Below are 20023 nucleotides of genomic sequence, written 5' to 3'. Positions count from 1 at the left end.
TATAAAAATAAGATGATGTAGTATAATTGCCAATGAAACAACACTTCACCAAAAACCCAATTAAATTAAAGTTTACAACTATATAAAAAAGAAGATGTGGTATTATTGCCAATGAGACAACTATCCACAAAAGACCAAAATGACACAGACATTAACAACTATAGGTCACCGTACAGCCTTCAACAATGAGCAAAGCCCATACCAGTCACTTTACTACCTTCAACAATACCAGTAAGCTAAACATATACCCCATAACCAGTTATAAAAGGCTAACATATTGACTCCCAACAGGAACAGAAAAATATCTTAGTACAATGTTGCCCTAACAATGTACTTACAATCACTAGAACTGGCAGAAAATCTGCGTGGTTTACTGAATTCTCCCTGTATACTAACACTATCAACTGACATTAGGTCAACTGGACTACTCTGAAAATACATAAGCTTAAGATGTAAGTGGGCATAGTTTATTACAATTTTGATCTAATAAAATAACAATATGAATTGTCTCCCCTCGTAATTATCAACAATGTCTTTTTCTTCTTCTTGAATTTACATCTAGAGAATTGTGAAATATAGCTGTTAAGTGTGAAGAACATTATGATTTCTAAATGATTTTTTATCTCATATACATCCTTTATTCTAATAATACTTTATGAAAAGTAATAAAGTCAACATAGAACTAACAAATGTAGTTTCTTACAACAAGTCTGACAGCTTTCCCTGACATCAAATCAGAATCAAGTTTGGGTAGGTTTCCATCACTTCCAAATCTCTGTCTTGTCCTATTCCTAAAATCACAAATTGAATGTTAGATATGCTTAACTTCTAAACAGGTTCTGTTACAAACTGAATAGATGTTACTCTGTGAAAGAACAAAGGTAACAGATGAGGAAATTCTTCTACATGTATAACAGATGTACTATACAGTTTAAAATGTGAAAAGAAAAAAAGTATGTAAAATATAAAAATTTCCCCATGAACTGTAAAATATTAAGTGATCAACTGATTTTTACTAAAGTTCTTTAAGGTGTAATACCACCAAATCATGGTACGTCACATCCGGTTGCATACGAAAGTAGGCCTAAAAAAATATTCCCTTGAATTTGACAGTTGTAGAAAATTAACCCTGCATTTCAATGCACTTAAATTTTTCTGAGTCGTTAATATGTATGTTGGATGTCTGAAAGCATCATTCTTTTTTTATTTGATGGTCTTATAAAATATTTTGGAACGTTAAGGTTACGTAGTTACCAAAGCAGGTAACATGTAAATAACAGTGTAAAAATTGGGTTGTTTACTTCCGGCGATGATTATTTTCTTATATGCAATGAAATGTAGTGTGAAATTTTCACTGTATCACTGGAAAGGATTAAACTTTACACATGCAAAGTATTTCTTTGGTTGAAATAAAGGTAAATACTGTACAATTTTTTTAAAAGTGCCAATTTAACAAAGACTAATAGGGAAAAATCAATGGTGGTATTACACCTATTTAGGGAAACTACATATGCACTCGTGACCTTATTGTACTTTCATTTTTAAAAGTTATTAATAAACCAGTTCATACATTGTAAACATGGAGTATTCGGAATGGAATTAGACACAGAGAGCACGTTTGAGGTAAAATTGCCTTGAAATGAGGGTTTACGGGTGTTTTCTAAGTCAAATGAGTGGACAGACAAAGCTGTATTTAGTTTACTGTGTTAAATTTTAAATTACCCTGACAGATTTGTTTATACAACATGTGATTTTTTTTATTTCAGTGTTAACCATGTTCTGAAGAGCATTCTGTTGAAAAATCTCATATGTGAATTGGTCTGCAGATGACACTTCAGCATTAAAGTAAGTATCAACTATCATCATGTTTTTTTGGTTTTTTTTGGCCGCAAAAGTTTACAATTTGCCATTGTGCCGTCTACATTTTGCACAGACAATAAATCATCTAAACACTTATTTGCCCTGGATTTACACACATCAGAATCCAGTCTCACATACTTAAACTTTATAATTCTTACCAATTATTTTTTGTACCAGCATTCCAAGGGACATAACCCTTTTTAAAAACATTTTGAGGTATTTTTTTATTACTCTTTCTCCCAATTTTCTAATGTAAAATACAAGAAAGTGGACTCTTTGTGTAAATCTATTAGAAATATACTGTTATGAGTAAATAAAAAGACTTTGATACCAGTAACAATAAATGATTGACTGAAAGGGAACCGTTATTTGTCACACTAGGCGAACAGACCAAAAACTTGAGTTACACATAAGGGCTTATAGAAACTTCCGTGTAGACTGTTAACATTTATAGAGACAGTTCTTTCAGCTAAAACACTTTAATTATTGATTTAACATTACATTTATTTCATTTTTGTGGGGAAATAATCACATTTGTTTTAATTTTTAGACAAAAGATATCAAGTTTTGATGAAAAAGGAAGGAAGGAGGAAAAATGGACCAAAACAGACCAAAACAGACCTTCAAATGAACTCTAAAAGGTGCAATAAAATTGTTTATCATCTTAAAGCTGTCTTTTGTATTCTATATAATTGTTTGAATGCATAGATCATGAGTTTATGATCAGATATAAGTCAACACTGCATTTTATAATAATACACTGAAATTAGGATTTTTCGAAGAAATTAGACTGAAATTGCCGTAGGATATGGCCTTACATTATAGTGATTTTCTCTGAAACTATAGCTCTGACTGAGACAAAACTTGACAGTTATGCTTGAAATAACTTGCAATTGGAGGGGAAAAAATTACATTAAGTTTATTTGACATTTAGGTGTTCTTTAGGTGTAATACCACCAAATCATGGTACGTCACATCCGGTTGCATACGAAAGTAGGCCTAAAAAAATATTCCCTTGAATTTGACAGTTGTAGAAAATTAACCCTGCATTTCAATGCACTTAAATTTTTCTGAGTCGTTAATATGTATGTTGGATGTCTGAAAGCATCATTCTTTTTTTATTTGATGGTCTTATAAAATATTTTGGAACGTTAAGGTTACGTAGTTACCAAAGCAGGTAACATGTAAATAACAGTGTAAAAATTGGGTTGTTTACTTCCGGCGATGATTATTTTCTTATATGCAATGAAATGTAGTGTGAAATTTTCACTGTATCACTGGAAAGGATTAAACTTTACACATGCAAAGTATTTCTTTGGTTGAAATAAAGGTAAATACTGTACAATTTTTTTAAAAGTGCCAATTTAACAAAGACTAATAGGGAAAAATCAATGGTGGTATTACACCTATTTATGCATTTTTTTTTAATCTAATGATTGAGATTAAAAACTTGTTTTCACAAGAATAATAAAAATCACAACTTTTAGAAAATAAAATCAAATCAACATAAAAGTCCTTTTAGTTGGTAAGGGCAATTTTCCTAGAAAATAGAATATTTTTTTCATTCCAGAAATGTAAGATATTTTCAATGCCAATGAAACAGGCTTTTGATTGATTGATCAATTGATGCTTTAATACCTCTTTTGGGCTATTTCTTGGCAGTCATATCTTATGGGTGGAGGAAGTCGTAGTGCCAGGAGAAAATCACTGACTTTTGATAGGAAAACTGACAATCCTAGTCAATTAAATTGGAGTCGAATGCATCCACATGAGCAGGGTTTGAACTCACAAACTCAGACTGACTGGCTAGTGATGACAGTAGTAGAACTACTTAGACCACTTGGCCACTGAGGCACCCAACTAGTTTTATAATTGTTATACATACCCTTGATTATTTGTGTTGATGGGAGAATCACTGACATCATAGTCTCCCACCTGTGTATGTAACCATTCAAAGGTTCGTGACACTTTCTCACTTTTCTCTATTCTCTTCTCTCTATCTGCATTATCTATTTCTTTCTGTCTCTCTGCAAGTTAAAATTAATAACCTCTATGTGAAAAATCAATATACCAGCACACAATATTACACAACCTGAATATCAAGTTAAATGTTGTTAAAATCAGCCTATTTTTCAAACTGATTCAAACCTAACATGTTTAACCCCGCCACATTATTTGTGTATGTGCCTGTCCCAAGTCAGGAGCCTGTAATTCAGTGGTTGTTGTTTGTTTAGGTGTTACATATTTGTTTCTCGTTCATTTTTTCACACAAATAAGGCTATTAGTTTTCTCGTTTGAATTGTTTTACATTGTCTTATCGGGGCCTTTTAATATAGCTCACTATGCGGTATGGGCTTTGCTCATTGTTGAAGGCCGTACAGTGACCTATAGTTATTAATGTCTGTGTCAATTTGGTCTTTTGTGGATAGTTGTCTCATTGGCAATCATACCACATCTTCTTTTTTATATTATTATAATGTATTTAACAAGACAGATTGTTTGCTGTAATAAGTTGCCATTTGTACAAATAAAAAAAAATTGAAATATCTACATGTATAGTCTAGTTTCTGTAGGTTAAACTGATTCTATAACTCATCTTATATTAGTCAGTTTCCTTTTTTCATTCACAATTAAAAAAAAGACACTCTAGAGGGCAGTTGATTTGATTAAATTTTTTCGGTTCTGTGAACATAGATATGGAAACACTATGTCTTAGACGTATTCAGTTTATTATAGTAAACAAGATAGGTACGAAGCCAATCTTTCTTTTTACCTTGAAAATACTCTTTTCTTGGAAGAATTTTCCTGCTTGGTGCCTGAACATGAGGGTAATGAGAGACCTCTTCTAGTTTTCTGAACAAGACCAATCGTTGTTTTGGGTCTGTAAAGATAACATAAAATAGTCCAATACCAATCAAACAAAATCAATAAATATATGATCAACCAAAAACTGTTCAGTAGGGGTATTACATATTGTTAATATAATTGATCTGCCCTTGTGTGGATATATTCATATTTTTGAGCAGTCTATTTCCATGCAAGAATATGTTGTTTTGAAACGGTTCTGAAATTGACACTCACCCAGAAACTAAATGCAAATCTAACTGAATTAATCAAAGCAGGAATTTATATGGGAAGCTTCTGTGAAGCAATTTAAAACCCCCAGAATACTCTCATAAAGCATAATTCCAGTAAATCTCCTTAGTATGTACGTCGGTTTTTCCCCTGGAGTCAAGTATTAGAGGTCAGCTATGTATATTCCGATCATCTTTTTACATCAAAACCACACAAGATGGTCTACTAGATTAAAGGCTACATATGTATTTCAAAATTATTCCAATCCTTGTTTCAAACAAACCCTTATTGAAATTATCCCACTAGATTGATAGTCATTTCACTGACACATAAAAATGGACAACTATTGATAAAAAGATTCACAAAGACAATAGCCCCTTAAGGTAATTATAGTTATCTTTTGGTAGTGCAAGAAGGTAGAAATAAGATATTAGTTGCCACAATCTGACAGATATTTACCTAGTTTACTAAGTTTCTTTCTCCTTTCTGCGTTATATTTCATTTTCTTTGCTCTTTGCATCATTAAATGTGCTGTTTCATTATTTTTGAAACCCCTGGAAAAATTAAAGAAACAATCATCATGTATACAAGTTAAAAGTGAATTCTTTGTTTATAATGTTTTTATTGCAAACATTATTCTCTGGCAAGAAAACTGTTGCTTATTTAAACAAGGGTAAAATAAAATGCCCCACCCCCTTTGACAGGGGCATAACAAAAATATTCATAAAGAAAAAATGAAACTGTTTTTTTTTTCAAGCTTAAGGTTCGGTTGATTTAGAAAAGATCATTTTTTTTTGTAGAATAGAAAGAATTTTGGATAATAATCATTTATGTTGTTTTAAAGGGCACTGAAATAAAATACAGTATTTTTTATGAAAGGTCAACAAATTCTTATTGACTCACTATCTGATGAAGAAACACTAAATTAATTACCACTCTTCTGATATCTTTTCTTCTTTCCTTGACTGTACTGTTCTGTGTGTATCTGTTCCACTGATGAGGGATGATGGAGGTCGTGGATAATTTTGCTGTACTTGAACATCAGAAAGAGGTGAATCCATTCCTCTCCAGGCTCTTCTTGGTTGCTGAGGAGGATGAGGGTTATCTCCCAATGGTAGAGCTGGAATTTTTGGAGGTGTTGTTTTCTTCCCAGAAGGTGGTTTTCCCAACACTGCATGTCTGTAAATAAATCAAATTATTTATCTTTCAATCACAACTCATAATAATACAACACCTTTACTAAGTTCTTGGTGAGTGGCAGTAAAACACATACTGGACACGAACACTTATTTCAGAAATGTTGGCATGCATTTTTTATGGATATTCTTGAAATGTGGGCAATACCAGGAATATTGTACTTATATCGAGTTTAAATGGGTTAGAACCTTTCTAAACAAAAGGATTTTTCGATATATTTATCAAAGTTTCAAATGGTATTTAACAAATTTGCTACAAAGTAACAACACTGACTGTCAATTTCTTCAAAGTTTCTTCATTCTTAGTTTGAATCAAATCAGTGATAAAGCACAGGATAGACTTAGGGAAGCAAACTATGATTAAATGATTTTAAAATCCATAAAAAAGGTAGATAAATGATAGAATTTTACTAATTCTCTTCAGGGGGATTGGAACCTTTTTTTTAAGAAGATCAATGCTTTTGAATAGGGACATATGGTTGAAATCTCCCCTTTTAAAAATGTAAATAGCTTCTCCTGCTTTTCTTACCTGTTTGGAATCTGTGGTGTTGATGGTGGTTTCCAATCATCTAATATGTCCTAAAACAACACAAACTAAATGTGAACAACCAGTAATATACTAAATTATTAATAAACTACACTGTTATTGGACTTAATATGATGAAAACTGCCTATGCAATATAATGTGTAAACTCGGCCAATATAGATTTTTGTCTGTAATGGCCAAGTTGACACAAATACAGGATTTCAGAACGTCTCGAGTTTTTACATCGAAAGTCAGGTTAAACACAAACTGAAAGTAAACAGTTGTTTGGAAAACGCAGTTTTCATTTAGTCATCATAAACATGATGAAAAGTTCAGTATGGCATATATTTCAGGCTAAAGACGGTCACATTAATTTAAAAAGCATTTTGAAAGCAGACGATGGAATAATTTTTGCGGAACGAGTAGATTATCACAACAAAGTTCATTTCTTGACGACCTCATAATTTCACGATGGTACAAATCGATTAACTGTTTACTTTCGCTTTTTTTGTAAACTGTCATTTATTTTTAAACCCAAACCAGGCATATGCATTCTGTAATTATGCAAATCTTTGTTCTTTGGTCATTTGGATTATGGATAGTTGTATCATTTTCAACTCCTACATTAATTTTTGTTAAATTATTGAATTAGTTTCTGCATTTATAACCAAACACATGCAATGGCAGTACCTTTCCAATTACTATTTATGTGCTGCGTTTAATTTTAAATTGAAACACTTTATAGTGATTAGAAAGGGTAGAAAAATTCATCAGATGAGAAAATGCTGAAGACACCTGGAAACAGCACCAGATCATTATATATTGCATCTAATAAAAAGAAACTAAGATTTGGATAGTTCCACTTCAAGGTAAAAATATTTATCTCTTGTGAAATCAAATAAAAAAAATATTGTGACACTGTAGTTAAATAAAGATACTATTACGTGTATTTCTGTATTGGCCTTGTTATTGGTCCTCGGCCAGCTGTATTAGCCTTCGGCTTCGCCTCAGGCCAATACAGCAAGCCTTGGACCAATAACAAGGCCAATACAGAGATACTTACGTAATAATATCATAATAAACTACACAACATAAAAAAGATATGGGGGAAATATCAAGACATTTTCCTTAAGATTATGAAATTATTTAAAATAGTCAAATGAAAAAAATGTTTATGTCAAGATCATGAGATATATTATAGGTTTTAAGTGTACAATTGATTGCAAATATCCAATCATTCATAAATCCATGGCTACAGATATATCATAACACATTAGCATTAAAAAAATATGCCATCTCTATTTAATTACAGAAGAAGTGGCATTCATTTACTAAAATAATGACTTTTTGGATCTTATAATCATAAATACTTTACCTCATTAAAATTAAGATCATTCATATCAATTTCACCAAACTCATCATCATCTTCAAGTTTGGCAAAATCTAAAGCTCTTTCTAATCTACATCTTACACTGTAACCTCTCCATATGGCCTATAAAAGAAGAACTCAGTCAATTACTATGAAAGTACTTTTCCAATTCTCATGGTTTGTGGATTTTTGAAATTTTTTTTCTTTCAGAAATATATATTTTTTTATAGAAAATTTACATTTGGGATAAAACATGTTTTGAATAACCTTTCCAACCAGTTGAATAAAATCTGTATGACTTGAAAAAATGTATTTGTTTCCAAGAAATAACCCAAGTTTCCCTTATGTAAATTTTATGAAACTCACAATGCTAAGAACCATAACTCAGTAGATGTGGACAGACTGTTCTAGAATAAACAAGAATATGTCCAAAGTACACGGATGCCCCACTCGCACTATCATTTTTCATGTTCAATGGACCGTGATATTGGGTAAAAAATCTAATTTGGCATTAAAATTATAAAGATCATATCATATGGAACATGTGTACTAAGTTTCAAGTTGATTGGACTTCAACTTCATCAAAAACTACCTTGACCAAAAACTTTAACCTGAAACTCCCACTTTCATTTATTATGTTCAGTGGACCGTGAAATTGGTGCAAAAGACTAATTTGCCTTTAAAATTAACTAGAGCTCGTGTCGCTCACCTTGGTCTATGTGCATATTAAACAAAGGACACAAATGGATTCATGACAAAATTGTATTTTGGTGATGGTGATGTGTTTGAAGTTCTTACTTTACTGAACGATTTTGCTTCTTACAATTATATCTATCATGAACTTTGCCCATTAGTAACAGAGAACTATATTTGGTAAAAATTTACATAAATTTACCAAATTAATGAAAATTGTTAAAAATTGACTATAAAGGGCAATAACTCCTTAAGGGGTCAATTGACCATTTAGGTCATGTTGACTTATTTGTAGATCTTACTTTGCTGAACATTATTGCTGTTTACAGTTTATCTCTAACTATAATAATATTCAAGATAATAACCAAAAACAGCAAAATTTCTTCAAAATTACCAATTCAGGGGCAGCAACCCAACAACCGATTGACCGAATCATCTGAAAATTTCAGGGCAGATAGTTCTTGACCTGATAAACATTTTTATCCCCTGTCAGATTTCCTCAAAATGCTTTGGTTTTTGAGTTATAAGCCAAAAACTGCATTTTACCCCTATGTTCTATTTTTAGCGGTGGCGGCCATCTTGGTTGGTTGACCAGGTCACGCCACACATTTTTTAAACTAGAAACCCCAAAGATGATTGTGGCCAAGTTTGGATTAATTTGGACAAGTAGTTTCAGAGGAGAAGATTTTTGTAAAAGATTACTTTAATTTATGAAAAATGGTTAAAAATTGACTATAAAGGGCAATAACTCCTAAACGGGTCAACTGACCATTTTGGTCATGTTGACTTATTTGTAGATCTTACTTTGCTGAACATTATTGCTGTTTACAGTTTATCTCTATCTATAATAATATTCAAGATAATAACCAAAAACAGCAAAATTTCCTCAAAATTACCAATTCAGGGGCAGCAACCCAACAACCGATTGACCGATTCATCTGAAAATTTTAAGGCAGATAGATCTTGACCTGATAAACATTTTTATCCCATGTCAGATTTCCTCAAAATGCTTTGGTTTTTGAGTTATAAGCCAAAAACTGCATTTTACCCCTTTGTTCTATTTTTAGCCGTGGCGGCCATCTTGGTTGGTTGACCAGGTCACGCCACACATTTTTTAAACTAGATACCCCAAAGATGATTGTGGCCAAGTTTGGATTAATTTGGCCAAGTAGTTTCAGAGGAGAAGATTTTTGTAAAAGATTACTTTAATTAACGAAAAATGGTTAAAAATTGACTATAAAGGGCAATAACTCCTAAACGGGTCAACTGACCATTTTGGTCATGTTGACTTATTTGTAGATCTTACTTTGCTGAACATTATTGCTGTTTACAGTTTATCTCTAACTATAATAATATTCAAGATAATAACCAAAAACAGCAAAATTTCTTCAAAATTACCAATTCAGGGGCAGCAACCCAACAACCGATTGACCGATTCATCTGAAAATTTCAGGGCAGATCTTGACCTGATAAACATTTTTACCCCATGTCAGATTTGCTCTAAATGCTTTGATTTTTGAGTTATAAGCCAAAAACTGCATTTTACCCCTATGTTCAATTTTAGCTGTGGCGGCCATCTTGGTTGGTTGACCGGGTCACGCCACACATTTTTTAAACTAGATACCCCAATGATGATTGTGGCCAAGTTTGGTTTGATTTGGCCCAGTAGTTTCAGAGGAGAAGATTTTTGTAAAAGTTAACGACGACGGATGACGACGACGACGGACGACGACGGACGACGACGGACGACGACGGACGACGGACGCCAAGTGATGAGAAAAGCTCACTTGGCCCTTCGGGCCAGGTGAGCTAAAAAGATCATAACATAAACAACAAGTGTACTAAGGTTCAAGTTGATTGGACTTCAGCTTCATCAAAAACTACCTCGACCAAAAACTTTAACCTGAAACTCCCACTTTCATTTTCTATGTTCAGTGGACTGTGAAATTGGGGTCAAAAGTCTAATTTGGCTTTAAATTAGAAAGATCATATCATAAGCAACAAGTGTACTAAGTTTCAAGTTGATTGGACTTCAGCTTCATCAAAAACTACCTTGACCAAAAACTTTAACCTGAACGGACGGACGGACGGACGCACAGACGAACAAAGGCACAGACCAGAAAACATAATGCCCCTCTACTATCGTAGGTGGGGCATAAAAATATTACTTTCCTTTGCTTAATAAAAGTGATTGGTTGACACTGTAAAATGACTTAGTGAATAAATTCTGACCTGTATTTTAATGGCGGCATTATGAAGTTCCAGTAAGACTGCCATATCAAAGCTTTGATCCTGTACAACCTGTTCATACCATCTCCGCACTGAATATCCTCTCCATGCTGACTGTATCTTTACTGCTGCTTCATGTCTTCTGTGTAATCTGTAGTATAGTTTGTATAAATTAATTGTTTTCAACTGTCAAGTTTTTAATCAAAAGATTATTTTTTTAAGTCAGTTCATTTACTTTGGCTTATACTTGCCAGTATTTCAACTTTACTAGTAGTAAAGTTGAAATTTGTAGTAACTACAATCAATGAAGTTTAGTTTTTATTTAAGGGATTTAATTGTCAAAAGTCTTACACATCTTTGTGAAACGCAAGCCTGGGGACTATATCTAAGTATGAAATAAACTTACTTCTTTTGACTAGTAGTATCATCTTCAAGAATGTTCTGAACAATTTTTGCAGTGATGACTGGTTTTACCACAGCCACATTATCTCCCCTGACTAGACCATTTGAACCACCACCTTTACTACCTCCATCATGAAGAGCTTTTTCAAACATATCCTTAGGGCTCATATAAGAGTCTTGTACTACTTTATTTGCTCTTGCTGATCGTGGCCTTCCAGATTTTGGAGTTGATGGTGCTGTTGGTTGTGCTATTGATATTTCACCATACTCGTGAGCATATCGATTGTCTTCAGCCATCTTATGAGTTTTATCACAGAATTTAAAATAAATTTCACAAAGTTCCGAGAGATTTGATGAATCTAAATGGGATCTGCAAAGAAAGAAAAAATATTGCAAACTTACATATGAAAGTTTATATCAACATTAGAAACAACATAATATGGGTTCAGAACTGAACCTCCCCACTCCCCTATTTTGATTTGAAGAAAACATAATGATTTTACACATACATTAAATTATCAAAAATTTATGGTATTGCTAATATGAGTCAGAAAAACAAACCAACCTCGCCACATTTTCATGAACCTTGTCCTTGATTATCTTTTGTTAAATCTTAATGTTTTTTTTTTGTCATTTAGGGAAATTGGCTTTGCAAGCTGATCTTTGGTAGATTCTATTAAAATTATTTCCGAATTGAGGGCAATTTAGAGCTTCAAATGTTGTATAGTCACTTATTTATTGTAGAAGACCATAAGTCTACCTCTAGATGTTCTTTGACTTTAAGTGTCTTTGGGTTGACGTCTTATTCAAATATAACCCACATTTCCTGTTCTTTACAATTCTACTTACTTTGTATCTTGCTGGAATCTATGATGTACATCTTTCATCATTTGTACTTGGTGTAGACACATGGCTTCAAAGCTGTTCCTTGGTTTTATAGGTGAACCACACTGTGTTGATTCCAGTGTGGCATCATCTAGCTGGTGTAATCTTGTCAATACTGATGTCAGTTTCTTTCTAAAACTATACAAAATATTTCATTATATCAAAATATTTGATTGTATGAATACATATAAATATATAAACTCATTACTTTTTTAATGGTTTTATCAGAAGGTTGTGCTCTCTATTAAAGATGAAATTTAAGTTCTTCACAACAAGATTTATAAATAATGTGTCAATCTTGGCTCATTGTTTCAGAAACATTGTATGCATATTAAATGGAACAATTTGCTCATATCTGTAGTCAATTTTTTTAATAAAAAATCTAATATTTAGTCAGTGCAAGTTTATTTCTTAAAATTTATTTCAAAACAATGATCACTTGAATTAATAAGTCAATACATTTTCTATTCTTGTTTTGTTTTGTCCTATTTCTTTATCATTATCATATGTTCAGTTGTTGTCTTAATAAAATTAAAAAAAACAATTACAAGTTTTCAAATCTGAAAATTAATATCTTTAAAAAAAAATGGAGAGAAAATAATTTAAAATATATTTCCTATTGAAATTTCTACACTAGTACCAATTTTGGTACGAAAAGAAGCTGTAGTTCTTTGATATTTATACAAAATACATATATGATATAAATTACCTATCTTTATCCTCTAAACTCTCTACAGCAGGATTACCACATAAGTGTAACATTTCTAGATAAATATAACTTTGTAATGAAGACTGGAACACATCTATATCTGAAATAATAATGTAAGTACCGTATTTATTCTATTTAAAGCCCCCCTTCTAATTAACGCCCCCCTACCGAAAATCCTGCATTCAGAACTTTTGACTTCTAATAAACGCCCCCATTTTGTAGTTAAAAAAATAAAATTGAAACTTACCCATTATAGAGGGGGATAGGATGGGTCCTGACCCCGAAATCCCGGGCTTAAAAACACGAAATCCCGAGGTCCCGAATTTAAATAAAGTAAATCTCGACATCCCGAAATCCGAAGAGAAGAATTCCCGGATACCGAAAAGGTCAATCCCGAAATCCCGAGCTTAAAAACACCCGATCCCGGAGTCCCAATAAAGGTCCTATCCCCCCTCATTACAATATTGCTAAGACATTGACCCGGTCACTCAGAAACATGAAACGAAAAATCAATAATGCCCATGTTTTAATCCACTCCGATAATCCAACACAGTGTGAACAAGTTCCAAAAATAGATCTGTCAGTTACACAGTACGCTGTTGAAATTATGTTCCATTCTAATATGACGTGCTTCTTTAGCCTTGTAAACAACACTGTGATAAAATTCTCGATAAAATATACTTAGCGCAGACTCAGAGATATACATAATAATGGCTGTTACAATATACTTCCCACGTAAATCTACATGTATTGGAACCTATTTTCAGACCCTCTGCCGATTTTTTGTTTAAAAAAGGGCAATTGAAAAAAGACAAAATAACTTTTTTTCTTATTCTTATGCATAATAAAAAGAAGTAATGCACAAGAGCTCGGAGAAATCAACAAAATAAAAATAAATTAAAATTCCGCGAAAGTCTATTAATCTTTTTGGCGCATTTAAGTCATTTCAAAACATGACGTCATACAAATGAAACCGCTAAAGTTGAAAGTTTCCTGTTGCGTGAACCATCGGAATTCGTATGATATTGTATTAAAACTGATTTTTGAGGTAGGTTTTGTTTTATTTTCTATTCAATTGCATTATTCGCATATTTACTCGTTTCAGCAAGTCAACATGGCGGCTCCTTAGTTACAAAATGTCAACTTTGGATTTAACGGAAGCTTACGAGAAAAAACATGTAAATTAAACTGGCATATGTTGGATTTGAGAATTTAAAAAATTAAAAAGTGTTTTTTCTAGCAGTTATTTACGAACTAACCTACGCAAGCTACATATTTATAAAGATATTTGAGCTTTATCTAGCAGGGAGTAAAAAAAGAACAGCCACATACACAGCATACCCACCCTCGCTTCAGTTTTTTAATGACCGTATTTGTCCTATTAGAATCGAAATAATTCATGGAAGCCATATATTGTTGGAAATTTACACATGGCCTGGGCCGTGATATTCGTTAATTTTATCCCTCACTAACGCTCAGGATAAAATTCGAATATCACGGCCCAGGCCATGTGTAAATTTCCAACAATATATGGCTTCCATGAATTATTTCTTAATTGATGTGCACGCTTGTTCATTCGAAAATTTTAACAAATTATTAGATGAGGTGACATAACCGATAAACGCTATTTATAGATTATGGAGACAATAAGAAACACATGTATGTTACTATAGTCTGTTTCAACAAAATTCAGGTAAAGGTCAATGAAGTAAGGTACGAAATTCGTTTCTCTAATTGACGCCCCCCTTTCGGAAATTGTCTTCACCCCCGGGGCATTTATTAGAATAAATACGGTATGATAAATTAATGATTTACAGACTCTTTGTCAAAAGTTACTTGAGGTCTTAACATATTTTCACCTTAACTTATCAATATTATATATATACAATGTAAATGTAAAACAATTTCTTCTATTATTATAAGGCCCAGTTAAAAAAACTTTTAAGAATGCAAAGCTTCAAAAACATATGTCCAGTTTTTTAGTTTATATTATTATTTTATATACATACGAAATTCTGACATATAAGTTTCAGACAAGAATACTATAACTGAAATAAATATGAATTAAAAAGTGCCCATGAATGGACACATCAGGCATCAACAAAAAAACAGGTATTTTTAATGAAAAAGTGAATTCCGAAAATGAAAAAAAAATAATTCTTACCTAAAACCTGGTTATTACTTAGATTAAAATCTCGCAGTAATAATAGGTTCTCTAAGCTGACTAGATCTTCCAAACTGAAATAAACATATTCGAATTGAAATTTACAATTTCTTACATCATAACCTTTGTCAACTTATAAGAAGATTTGAAGTTAGCAATATCCTTTAACTTTACTTTCCGCTATATAAATGATGTTCTCTAACTAAATAATTTAAAATTTGGTAACTATGTTGAACACATCTATCCCATTGAACTAGAGATAAAGAATACAACAGATACAGTTAAGTCGGCCTCATATCTTGACTTACATCTAGAAATTGACAATGAGGGTCGGTTGAAAACAAAACTTTACGACAAAAGGGAAGATTTCAGCTTTCCAATTGTGAACTTTCCATTTCTAAGTAGCAATATTCCAGCAGCACCTGCATACAGGGTATGTATCTCCCAATTGATACGATATTCCCGTGCTTGTATTTTTTATCATGATTTTCTTGATAGAGGCTTGCTGCTCACAAGGAAGCTATTTAACCAAGAGTTCCAAATAGTGAAGTTGAAATCATCCCTTTGTAAATTTTACGGACGCCATCACGATTTGGTCAACCGTTATGGAATAACCGTTTCACAGATGATATCAGATATGTTCCTTACGTCAAAACTACAATCCTCTTCCCTTTCATGAATGTGAACTACCAAATTAGACTACTTAAACGGTTTGTAATAACATGAGCAACACAACAGGTGCCACATGTGGAGCAGGATCTGCCTACATTTCCGGAGCACCTGAGATCACCCTCATTTTTTAGTGGGGTTCATGTTGCTTAGTCTTTAGTTTTCTATGTTGTGTCATGTGTATTATTATTTGTCTGTATGTCTTTTTCATTTTTAGCTATGGCGTTGCCAGTTTCTTTTGATTTATGAGTTTTACTGTCCCTTTGGTATCGTTCGCCCCTCTTTTATAAAAGTACTCGTTTTCGTGTTAATTAAAATGAAATGAAAATAAACAAGGCAAAGAGAATAATTATCAAAAATGCTTTCTTTAAATGTGTTAGGGTAGACTTGACATTTAGATTTGATAAGTGAATGTAAAGATTCTCTTTCAGTTTTAAACAAGCCAGGTCACTATATAAGGATTAGATAATTACAACATCACTGATTTTTCGAAAGCAGCAGTATACTTCTTTTTCATGTTTTATTTAAAACAATAAAAGATATCCTTTACTTGTGGTTTTTTCTTTTGCTGTTTAAGTTTATATTATATTATATCTTTAAACTTCTTAATCTGTTCTTCAACAGTACTTGCTTATTTTTCAGTCCATTTTTTTTAAAACAATAAAAATTTACCTATTTTGACTAATATTAAGTTTTTGCACCAATGGTAACCAGGACTGATTCAAATCATCAAGTGAAGTTATATTATTATCTTCCAATATTAAATCATGTAACAATACATGGTTCTGTAAATCAGGAATCTACAAAATAAAAGAGTATAGATAGATTTGCCATGATATCACTACATTTTTTCATCACTAAAATTCATATATTAATTGATACAGAAACAAAGTATTGAGGGTTGACAATACTGATTTTTAAATGCTGAAATTTTGTCCTCTTTTCAAAGTTTTAACATTAAGCAATTCCTGATATAATGTTTTCACAGTCTTAATTTGCCTTTTCAGAATCTACAGGAATATGGGTAATCTCATTGTTAATAAACAAAAATGAAACTAACATTAGATCATTGGTTGAATTTGGATTGTTTAGGACGTTTTTAACCAATTAAAACATTTTGGTGCACGTATTTGAAAATATTACACAGAATGTATTAGAATCTAAATCGGCAAATTCTTTAAATAACCAGAATAGTTATTTAATCTCTATATTTACCAATTGTGTTGTGTTGATGATCGTGAAATTTTGTGAGTGAAGATTTACATGGCGGATAGTGCATACATTGCAGGAGATGTTAACCCAGTCAAAGCATCTGTTCTTGCTCCTTTTGGAATTAAAGTTATCCCCTCAGTTTTTATTTCATGAGATATGAAACTCAGTAAAAAAGTGCAATTCTTTTCAAAATTGATCGTAAGTTATACTGAAATGTGTATGACTTACTTTATTTTTACTCTTAATATTTTTTGTGAAAAGAGCCACAGTTACCTAAAGTCAAAGCTTTTAGTATTTTATTTTAATAAAACAGAACAAACCTGAAGAAGATTGTTTGCAGATAAATTTAAATGTTGCAGCAGACACAATTTGTTTATATCTTGAACTTCCTGTAGATGATTATGGGATAGATCTAGATACTGTATAGTGGGTGTGTCTCCCAATCCTGATGTGTTGATCAGCTGGTTTTTGCCAAGTTTCAAAGTATGTAGTCTGCGTAAACCATTTAATCCACCTAGAATAGTAAACACATTGATAATCATTTAATTGTTTAATATATGTATTATAAAATCTGCATTGATGAAACCATTCAATTATTTTTTTTCAAATGAACAATAACTCTAGTAGTAGCAATATTTTAATGGCCATGCAAAACATGCTAAATAAATCTGTGTTTGATACATACTGCATTGTACCCCCTATCAACACAAAAAAGCATACACTTGAGAACATTTTTCTTTATATTCATAATCAAAATTATTCATAACAAGAATATGTCCATAGTACACAGATGCCCCACTCACACTATCATTTTTCTATGTTTAAATGACCATGCATGAAATTGAGGTCAAAATTCGAATTAGGCATTAAAATTAGAAAGATCATATCATAGGGAACATGTCTACTAAGTTTCAAGTTGATTGGACTTCAACTTCATCAAATCTACCCTGACCAAAAATTTTAACCTGAAGTGGGACAGACCAACGGACAAATGAACGTACGGAAGAACATAAAAATTTCAGGTCAATAATGTGTCCCCCATTTTCCAAGGCATGAGATCACTTACCAAGTCTAGTAATTTTATTGTCAGACAAGTCCAGCCATCGTACATCAGTACATCCATCCATTCCATGTATTCCACTTAAAGAATTATTACTCAGGTCAATAAACTTTATACTGCCCAAGGACTTAAGGTCAATATACTCTATCTTGTTATTCTAAAGAAATAAACAATTCATTATCAGAAGTTTTATAGCAATACATCAAGAATACATCCTGAATACATCACAAAAATGATAACACAAAATCAGATATAAAATGAAAATCTTCAATCATATACTACTGAAAAGTTCACACCTTACAGCAAAATAAAGACAAGCCTCAGTTTCATTAGTTATTAGCTTATATATTCAAACATTCTAAACTCAAATAAAAATATTAAGTATAACTGCATATGGCAAACAATAAAATTTACATTTCAATTACATTTATAGTAACTAGTAATAGATATATGCTTTTACTATCTTACCTTTAAATCTAAGTACTGTAACTGTTTACAATTCTGAAGTCCTTCCACTGCAATTAAGTTACAGTTGACCATCTTAAGATACTGCAGACCAGTACACTGACCTAAAGTAGACATATTACTTCCTGGCAAGTCTTTTAATTCAACTGTTGTTACCTGTAATCATAAAAAAAGTAGCATTCAATTAATTATAGATGCAAGTTCAATAAGGAAGCAAGAAGCTTTTCTTACTTGATGTTATTATGGATGACATCAGATTTACTATAAATTCAGAAATTATTTTGAGGTTTTTATTATTGCGAATAATGACACTTGGTGAGTGTCAACCATTATAAGAGCTTGCATTCTGATATTTATTAAATATATTTGTTTGCAAATTTTTGAGAATTCACAAAAATAAAATCATGCATTTTTGTCCTTTCTTAAAAAGTTGCATAAAATAAATTATATGCACACAATAAAAAAAAAAAGTTATTTTACAGCAAATCAAGGTAAATTACATTTCATCCTATTTTACTATCACTAATGGCCTTATATCCTGATCCTCCATTGCAAGAAAAAAACAAAATATCAATGACATATTAATTTTTATTACATTTGGACAATGAAGTAGTTAAAAATAATCAATCAAATTTGTTTACCTTTCAATAAGAACAGGGAATTGAAACAAGTAATGTGTCAAAGACACAACAAACCAACCAAAGAGAAGAAAACAGCCTATGGCAACTAATGGGTCTTCAATGCAGCATAAAAATCCCAGCCTGTAAGCAGGCTTCAGATGACCCCTAAACAATAATTTATACTAGTTCAACAAAATGGACGCCACATTAAACTTCCAAAACCTACAAATAAACTAAAAGGTCCTGTTACCTGTCTGAGGGATGCTACTTTAGCAGCTGTTGTTATTATGCTTTCTTCCAACATGTGTAATTTCTTAGCAGAAGATGGCCGTCTGGGTGGACGCTTACTGGTAGAGGCTTTCAGCTTCCAAGGTTCATTGCTGACTTTACTGAAATTCAAATAAAGATTTACTTGTAAAACATACTAAAATCTTATCATTTTAATTGGTTCCTTGTTTTAAATTGTCATGTTGGCAGGTAATGTTTAAGAAACTATTTGGTTTTCACTCCATACATGTTTAAATTTTGTGTAATTCATACATGAAAATTATGTGTATAAGTAATATTCATTTTTAAATTCATCTAAACGCAAAAATATACTAACCTCCATGGAGTACATGATTTGATCCAACCTAGTCTTTTACTTTCAAGATGACTTGGTAATCCTTCCATCATTGATGACAAACCATTCTTTAATCTGTATAAATTAAAAAAAAATATTAGATATACATTATTTGTTTGGAACATGCAATTTTTGCTGGTGAGATACATTTATGTTTCAAATTGTCCATTATCTTAGGGTAATCTTATAAAGATCAAAGAGGGAGGAAAATGTATTCACTTTGTTTTAAAACTTTCATTGTAAAAGAAGAATTGATGTTATTATATT

The 20023-nt window shown here is 31.9% G+C and overlaps 1 protein-coding gene and 1 long non-coding RNA gene across 3 annotated transcripts in view; one reads left to right on the top strand and one right to left on the bottom strand.

Annotated features, from left to right (window-relative positions):
- The window catches only part of LOC139481583 (leucine-rich repeat- and IQ domain-containing protein 1-like), a 37677-nt gene that overhangs the window by 497 nt on the left and 17157 nt on the right, over nucleotides 1-20023 (bottom strand). The window contains exons 13-31 of the mRNA XM_071265003.1: nucleotides 19739-19831; nucleotides 19385-19523; nucleotides 18518-18670; nucleotides 18056-18206; nucleotides 17310-17503; nucleotides 16450-16577; nucleotides 15109-15182; nucleotides 12945-13044; nucleotides 12200-12373; nucleotides 11355-11720; nucleotides 10952-11099; nucleotides 8033-8149; nucleotides 6661-6710; nucleotides 5869-6114; nucleotides 5395-5489; nucleotides 4634-4741; nucleotides 3746-3887; nucleotides 704-791; nucleotides 339-429 (exon numbers count right to left, since the gene is read on the bottom strand). Of these exons, the coding sequence (XP_071121104.1) occupies nucleotides 339-429; nucleotides 704-791; nucleotides 3746-3887; nucleotides 4634-4741; nucleotides 5395-5489; nucleotides 5869-6114; nucleotides 6661-6710; nucleotides 8033-8149; nucleotides 10952-11099; nucleotides 11355-11720; nucleotides 12200-12373; nucleotides 12945-13044; nucleotides 15109-15182; nucleotides 16450-16577; nucleotides 17310-17503; nucleotides 18056-18206; nucleotides 18518-18670; nucleotides 19385-19523; nucleotides 19739-19831 (2657 nt within the window). The remainder of the gene's footprint in view (nucleotides 1-338; nucleotides 430-703; nucleotides 792-3745; nucleotides 3888-4633; nucleotides 4742-5394; nucleotides 5490-5868; nucleotides 6115-6660; nucleotides 6711-8032; nucleotides 8150-10951; nucleotides 11100-11354; nucleotides 11721-12199; nucleotides 12374-12944; nucleotides 13045-15108; nucleotides 15183-16449; nucleotides 16578-17309; nucleotides 17504-18055; nucleotides 18207-18517; nucleotides 18671-19384; nucleotides 19524-19738; nucleotides 19832-20023) is intronic.
- LOC139481584 (uncharacterized) lies at nucleotides 1289-2529 on the top strand. 2 transcript variants are annotated; one of them, XR_011654638.1, is made up of 3 exons: nucleotides 1289-1415; nucleotides 1767-1845; nucleotides 2411-2529. It is a non-coding gene; the product is annotated as an uncharacterized lncRNA (long non-coding RNA). The 2 variants fall into 2 exon arrangements; XR_011654637.1 differs by lacking the exon at nucleotides 1289-1415 and having other exon boundaries at nucleotides 1712-1845.

The sequence above is a fragment of the Mytilus edulis genome, chromosome 7, assembly GCF_963676685.1.
Source record: "Mytilus edulis chromosome 7, xbMytEdul2.2, whole genome shotgun sequence".
Lineage (NCBI taxonomy): Eukaryota > Metazoa > Mollusca > Bivalvia > Mytilida > Mytilidae > Mytilus > Mytilus edulis.
This window is presented reverse-complemented; position numbering and strand designations above follow the sequence as displayed.